This window comes from Cheilinus undulatus, linkage group 9 (genome assembly GCF_018320785.1).
Source record: "Cheilinus undulatus linkage group 9, ASM1832078v1, whole genome shotgun sequence".
Classification (NCBI taxonomy): Eukaryota; Metazoa; Chordata; class Actinopteri; order Labriformes; family Labridae; genus Cheilinus; species Cheilinus undulatus.
The window spans coordinates 14,336,119-14,344,408 of NC_054873.1; the positions used below are offsets into that span (position 1 = coordinate 14,336,119).

Genomic DNA, 8,290 nt, shown 5'->3' on the forward strand with positions numbered 1-8,290 from the left:
TTTTATTATTTTTGGGATACGACAGACATACCTCAAGTTATAATGTCATCCTTATACAGCATTATTTGGATGTTTATTGCTCCAAGTCTTTTTTGTGTTCTACTTGGGTTTATCATTCAGCTTGGACTCTGGAAGATGGATGATGAGAAATACATTATGAGGGAGATGCATAAAGCTGTAGGAAAGGCAAACATGTTACTCTTCAAGGAGAAAGTGTTGATGGGATGTAGGTCCAACTCAAAAATCTATCTGGTGTATGTGTCTCTGGACAGCTGCAAACAGGAGTTTGCAGAAACAATTCCTGGTCAGGCAGAAGAGATGTTTCAGAGAGCTCTGATGTTCTTCTCCTCGGGTTATGCCTGCAGGCTCGCTAAAAGACACTCTCCTTTTCATCAGACCAGCTCCTCTGGTCACCTGGAGGGAGGGCTGTGTTTCTGTCAGTATGTCTCTCAGCAGCTGAGTAAGGACAAATGGGAATAGCACTTCCTGTGTGGACCAGCAATCTCTGAGTCAGTGCTAGTGGCAGTTCAAGAGTAACAATTCAATTCCAATCCAGTTCCTCTCTTTTTTATTCTGACAAATGTAAACATATCCTAAGCAATCAATTTCCTGTCTATCATTCATTATTTTTCATGGATCAGTTGAGGTTGCTATTTATGTCATTGATCTAAATGAAGTCAGTATTTCATAATTTGAATGCAAGAGTTAATTTTGTCAAATTTGCATACATGCATGTTAATAAATGCATTTTGGTTTGCGAATTTATCACAAAGGGCCTTATACCTTATACCAGAGTCTGCTTAGGGCCTTACTTTGGCCAGAGGCAGCCCTGTAAACATCTTCTCTTTTCATGGACGACTTCTATTTTGAAGGAGCAATATGAGGAAATCAAGTGTATTCAGTCTCATATGAACACAGGAGAGAGAAATGTCAGATCACATAGCGCTGAAAATTAATCATTAGGTGGCCTGCAGTTTTGACATGTGGAATGAGATTGTCTGACTTCTAATGATCTCATGTTGGGTCTTCAGATGCCAGAGTATGCCTTGAGCTCCATGTGTGGTAACCTGGCCCTCTCAAGCCTTCGATTCGGTGTGCTTTTCTAAGAGGCATGGGATGAAACCTGCTAACAGTTTAAAGAGTGTCTGTAAAGACAAAGAAGGCAGACTGAGTTGGCTATAGTTGTTAACCTTCCTCTTGCTTCTGCCAGACTTTAATATAAAAATTGTTTACTTTTTCATAAAACATATCAAATGTTTTTTTACATGTGCATATGTCACATTGCTTTAGAAAAACACATACATTCTTTTACTATCCCTTAAAGCCTGAGTATGTAACATTTGATGAGAACCATGTAGAATCAACTCTACTCCCCCTCCCTTCCTGTTCTTCTCCCTGTTTTGAGCTCTTCTCACATACCTCCTCGCGAATGTGCATGTCAGCTGAATCGAATACTGACGGTGGCAAAGCTCTTGTGGAGTGATTTTACTCTGCTTTTCCACTGAAATCAATGGCCGAATCACAGACAAGAAAACACTTTGTCTCAGCATGAACAAATTCTACACAGGACCGAACACCGCCGGTAACGCTGCCATTGTATCAACTTCTCCCTGGGCTGAGAGGCTGAAACGCACCCACTACAGCGGCCGATTGGAACGCTCTCTCTGACATCTTGCTGGTTTTCCTCAAGTGAGAGAGCAGCGCAAGAAGGCGTTGCAGAAGTGTGTTTTTCTGTTAGATGGCTTCATTAACAAGACGGGTTGGGTTGTTTCAGTGGGCATATGACACTAAAAATAAATCGCTTACTACAGCTTTAACACATCAATGTCAACCTAAATTCATCCTGGTAAAATATTCCAGTTTAACATTTGCTAACAGGCCGTATTTCTAATGAGAAAAAAACTCATTTTACCTGACAGAACAAGTAAATTAAGATTTTGATGACACAAACAACCTAAGCATGTACATACACACACTAAAAATATACACACAACTAAATTTACTTTTACATTAACATTATCACTGGAGCAGCTTTAACCAACCAAAATCAACAGGGAGACTTAACTAAACTTAGCTAAAAGTTAGTGATCATGCACGAGACACTGCACTTAGCACTGAGCATGTTAGCATTAGTAGCATTCTTTTATCCTTTCTTTTACACCAATAACAACTGACAACACGTTACAACACACATAAAAATATTTGCAGAGTTTACCTCTAAATCACTCTAAAAACATTTTAGGTCTGCTTCTTTTCTTACTAACCTGTAAAGACAAAGAAAGCAGACTGAGTCAACAGTAGTTGTTGACCTTCCTCTTGCTTTTGCCAGACTGAAGCACACAGCGCAACACAGACCGTACCCAGCCAGTCGAACTGGGGAGGTGCTGCCCCCTTTTGGCACTTCAAGGAATCTTACCTCTGATTCATTGTATGTGCATTTTACTAACATTTGTGCAAAATCTATACAAAATGAACAAATATAAACTACAGAATGGGACAACACATTACTGTGTGTCACACTTTAATAAGTGAATTTTTGACATCCCACTCTGAGAGCTGGTGAGGGTTACCATGCGTTTATCATCTACAGCAGCACTAACAGTGGACCCACACCACTGGTGGAGGATTTTTATCACTCTTGGTGGCATTTTTTGTGTGACCGTTATATTCACCAATGGTCAGTTGTTGCCCAAAAACGTCTGGTGGTATTTAGGTGTTAATTGTTTAAAGTTTTTCTGTATTCAAGTTGGGTTATTATTCACCTTGGACTCTGGATGATGAGAAATAATTTATATTCTGAGGGAGATGTATGAAGCTGTAGAGAAAGAAACCTGTTACTCTATGAGGACAAGGTGATGATGGGAGGTAGGTCCAACTAAAAATAAACAACAACCACAAAAAAAAAAGAAAAACGACTCTCTGACTGTCTGTCTTGCATGTTTTTAACTTTTCTGTAATAAAAATGAAAATAAACCCTTTTATGACTTTTTGCTTGTGCATTTTTGAGCATTTTAAAAACTCTGATATATGTTTTCTAATCGTATACTTAATTGCAAAGAGACATGCACCTAGCAGCTATCAGGGGATAATTTAAGGAAATTTTAAAAAAGATATTAAAAATATTAACAAGTGAAACAATGTGGTGAGACCTTCCAGACTCAGGTAACTTAACTAAAAATACTTAAGTACTTTTAAGGAGAATTCACAGAAGAAACACTTCAACACATGATCAGGCTCTGTGCTTGTAATGTTTGTTTAATACGACTGACTGAGATCCACAAAGGTACAGGCACTTCATTTGTGTTTTTTAGCCCTAAGCACATCAGTGGTGTTGCTGCCCCTTTAAGAATCTAAAAAAAAAACACAGGAAGTAGAAACAGAAAAAAAAAAAAAAAACACCCTCACTGCTCTAACTTTCAGTTCTGAGTTTTCCTCTCTGTGTGACCACTCCTCACATGTTTGCCTGGTTTTTACGATAGCATGGACAGGTATGAGTGCTCATGGCTTTGCATGTATGACGTGTTTTTAGTCTGCACTTTTCTTTCAAACAGGATCATTTATGGATTTTTTAAAGACAGAAAATGGACGTTATGGAGCTAACCTAGAGCAGTGTCTGTATCAGTGAACATCAGTAGTTTTATCTGTTATGTCTACATGTCATTTCATTTTCTATCATGGACTCTTGTCATTCTAAAATAACTAATAAGAACATGTGTTATGCTCAAACTTCTATTGTGTAGGTCACAAACGTCATATGGTTATTTTTTTCAGGTCAGCAAGAAATGTGTTTAAATATTAGATCTGATGATAAATTATAAACAGTCCAATATGGAAGTGGAAAAAATGTGTCTTTAAGTATGGGTGGTAAACATAACAATCTGACACATTTTAATGTTTAATAGATGAATAATTGCCAAGAGTTGTCTAAAACAGCTGGCAAAAGTTAACTTTGTCCTCAGCATCCCTTTATTTACAGCTAATTAGATGAATGCAGTGTACAGAAAGTGTCAAGTCATTTATCTCAGAGTACCCACGTTTCCTGAAGGCAACGTTATTGCGGAAGGCTCTGAGCTCACAATTTCACACTCTTCTCAGTCCAGACCACGCCCCCAACGCCACAACAGTGCCAAAAGTGTGAACCCTCAAAAAATATCATCTGAAAGTGAAAAAAGAATGTTACACGAAAAGATGTGACTCTGAAAAAAATAACTTAAATGTGAAAATATATTTAAGAGTAAAAAATGAAAATGAATTCTTTCATAATATCCAAGCTAAATCAAAAATATATTTAAATTGAAAGAAACTTTGCTTATGCTTATTCTTAGTTTCAGTTTGTATTTTTTTTTTAATTCAGGAACAAACCATAAACTTTCAGTTTCAAATAAATTTTTCTCAGTTCATATTTTTTTTTTAAATAAACACAACTTTTGGCATGGGTTTAGCTCCACAGAGAGTGATGTAACATCACACCTGAAATGCTGATTTCTTGCCTTATATTTGTCTTTTCATGTCAAACCCACATGTTTTTAGTCTACGGCAAAAATAAAGGACTGGTGTCACTGTTCCAGGACCTTTGGAGGGGAGTGTATTTACCATTGCACTACAATGCCTCAAACATTCCTGACTGTTGACAAAACCAGAAAAGGCACAGTAAACTGGGGGTTTAAAACTTACAAGTTTTAATGATTGTTAACATTAAAAGCACGGTCTGTTGTCCCACTGTCTCCTCACAGCTTTGATATCCCCTCTCTGAGAGATGGTGAGAGTTACCACGTCTTCATCAGCTACAGCAGCACTGACTACCAGTGGACCCACTCCCTCATTGAACAGCTGGAGTCCTGCGGCCTGCAGGTCTGCTACCACGAGCGTGACTTCACTCCAGGACGCACCGTGTTGGAGAACATGTCCGACTGCATCCAGGAGAGCCAGAAGGTCCTGCTGGTCCTCAGTCCAGAGTTTGTGAGGAGCCGCTGGTGTCTCCTGGAGGCCAACATGTCTCTGTTCAGGGACTGTCTGGAGAGGAAGCCCATCGTCCCGGTGCTGCTGGAGCCTGGAGTCCCTATTCCTCCCCACCTCTGCCACCTCACCTACCTGGAGGCCAACGACCCAGACTTCAAGAACAAGCTGCTCAAGGTGCTCTGCACCCCCAACCAGCAGCTCCAAAGCTCCACTGTGGTCCCCTTCAGGCCTCCCTCCATCTACAATGGGAAGGTCCTGCAGCCTTTGACTGCTGTTAATGATGAGGAACTCTACAAATGGGACTCTGGTCTGTTCAGTGACATGGAGGTGCCGGACCAACTGCGTCTGATCATTGAGGACCACGACAAGTACAGAGAGGCTGTGAGGATCATCAACAGAGTCTCTGAAGACAAAGTTTGGCTCCGCCCACTCTGGATTAGAGTCGTCATTTACATCGCTGGTCTAGGATTTTTGACAGCATTACTAGTATTTTGTGTGTATGTGGCATTTCTATCCTATGATAACTTAAATTTTCCCCCTGTACGAAGACTTGATATTTGGTGGTCAGTGGTGATAAGTATCTCCTTTGCTCCACTGGGGTTTTTTATTCATCTTGGTCTCTGGAAAATGGATGATGAGAAATATATTCTGAGGGAGATGCAGAAAGCTGTAGGAAAAGCAAACCTGATACTCCATGAGGACAAGGTGTTGATGGGATGTGGCTCCAACTCAAAAATCTATCTGGTGTATGTTTCTCTGGACAGTTGCAAACAGGAGTTTGCAGAAACATTTCCTGATCAGGCAGAAGAGATGTTTCAGAGAGCTCTGATGTTCTTCTCATCAGGTTACACCTGCAGCCTCGCTAAAAGACACTCTCTCTTTCTTCAGTCCAGCTCCTCTGGTCACCTGAAGGGAGGGCTGTGTTTCTGTCAGTATGTCTCTCAGCAGCTGAGGAAGGACAAATGGGAATAACCAAAATAAGCCTATATTATCAGTCAATTTTAGTTTTCTTTTTTGAACAACCTTTGAACCTTTATTTAAAGAAAAACATTTCAAAGTGTATACATTACACTTATTCACAACAGCAAAAACTTAACAAAACAATTAACAGATCAGCAAACATTGATACATCACCAAAATCATGGCATTAAGCTATTTTGCACAAAAGGAAGAAAGTAAATAACCAACCGAGACTGCTACATTCAGTCATTCCCTCAGATCCACCTGTCCATTTGGCCTGTCATACCCCCCTCCCTATCAACTTACACAATACAACTAAATCTGATAAATGTAGTAGGAAAGTAAAAATAATAATCATAATAATAATTATAATATAAATATATATATGTATATATATGATGATAGTACATTTGCAAAGACACACCTCTAAATATATACACAAGCATCCAACCACACACACATAAGCCTCATACAAAAAGGGATACATACACAAAAAAGTATGACGGAGGGCAAATTAGGTACACAAGTGAATGAACAACCATCTCCCAATCTCACAAATCCTTTGTACTCATTTGGTTGATAATTTAAAGTAAACAATTACAGAAGCCCATAAAACCAAAAACTCCTCCAATCTCACATTGACTTTAGCTGTTGTTTTTTCCATCAATTACACTTTCTTCAACCTCTCTCTCCATTGGTGAAGGGTGGGAGGCAATGGTTTGAGCCAGCAAAATGTTATCATAAGAAAATACATAAAATCTTAAGATTTCGCCTTTCCGTTAACACTATGTGGTATTAAACCTAAGATGTAATACGATGGATCCAGTGGTAAGTCAACATCTAGAATGGAATGTATTTCTGATTGAATACCTTGCCAATAAATCTGAAGACTTGGGCAGTCCCAAAAAATGTGTGTGTGATTTCCGACCTTTTTACAGTTCCTCCTGCATAGGTTTTTCTATCATATTTGATACCGTTAAAGGCGTCTTAAAATATCTCATCCTCACTTTCCATTTGAATTCTTTCCATGTTGGACTGCATGTTACTTCATGACCCCTTTCACACACTTCTTCCCACTTTTCCTCTTCGATAACAACATTAATTTCCGGTTCCCACCTTTCTTTTGTACCCAAAGAGTTCCCTGCTAACTATATTTATAAATACTTATAAATGATTGAAACAGTCTTCCTAGTGCTTTTTTCATCTTTACACTTCAGCAAGAAAAGTTCTATAGGTGCAGGTGGCTGTTTCAGCCTATTCCAATCCTTAAGTGACATCAAATCAAATTCCTCAGTTGCAAATATCCGTAAAAATCTCTGGCACCCAGACCACATGTGTCCTGAAACTGTTTAAAAGACTTAAGAGCAAGGGTGTCAAACTCATTTTGGTGTGCGGGCCGTGTTTGGACAGTAACATCAGTAATGATTTTTGTATTTTATATTTACATAAAAAAAAGTAAAACTGTTAAACTTGCTCCTAAAACCTAGCCAACTTTGGCCTTTGCAAGGACATCAATGTCTTTCTATTTTAATAAGATAAAATAAAACAATTACCAGCCTAAAGTGCATCAAAAAAGTGTACTAATGTTTTTATGTAGTATTTTGGAACTGAACAGCTTTATTAGGCCACTGTCAAACTCAACTAGACAGAAAACTTAAATAATCTCATTTATCCACCAGTATTGCAAAGGTTATCGGAAATTTAATTAAAAAAAAAAAAAATCCCCTCCGAACAAATCAGCAGAAAATCTTCAAAAACAAAGGCAAACAGGATTCCACCATTAGTTTTTCAAGCTACAAGACTGATGCACATTTTTGTACAAAACTGTTTGACATTATGTTGTATTATGCTCAGCTATAACAACATGGCAACAAATATCACACTTCTAGCCACAATATGCCAACGTAAAAGTCTGTAGAGCTGCATTTTACATTGAGAAGGCTACTTACAGTTTAAGTTCCTCCAGACACCTGGCACCACTTAGTGGTGTCATAACCTGAGCAGTTGCCAGTCTCATAATGTCATTTAAGTGTTTGTGTGTGAGCCTGGATTGCAGTTTCGATTTGTTGATGTTCATTATAGAAAACACGTGTTCACAGAGATAGGTCGTTCCAAACATGCACAAAACTTTCACTTTTGGATATCAGGGTGAAAGACACTGATAAAATGTGTCCAAGCCCATTGTGGAGAACTTGTTCTTCAAATCTGAATCGCATTTCAAGTCTATTATCTCCAGTTGGATGTGCAACAGCAGGACACAGGCTTTAACGGTGAACAGCGAGCGAAAAACCTAAAATTCAGTCCTGAGTTCACCAAAGACTAGAAATCATTGCTGAAACTCTCTGTGTCAGTCCTGTTATTTTGGTTTTGT

At 38.7% G+C, this 8,290-nt stretch overlaps 1 protein-coding gene across 1 annotated transcript; it reads left to right on the forward strand.

The window, feature by feature from the left end:
• The first annotated feature begins 3,415 nt into the window (after positions 1-3,415).
• On the forward strand, positions 3,416-7,554 carry LOC121515317. Its single transcript, XM_041796020.1, has 2 exons — positions 3,416-3,488; positions 4,734-7,554. The coding sequence occupies exons 1-2, from the start codon at positions 3,481-3,483 to the stop codon at positions 5,929-5,931; spliced, it is 1,206 nt and encodes a 401-aa protein (XP_041651954.1). The 5' UTR covers positions 3,416-3,480; the 3' UTR covers positions 5,932-7,554.
• Positions 7,555-8,290: the final 736 nt, after the last annotated feature.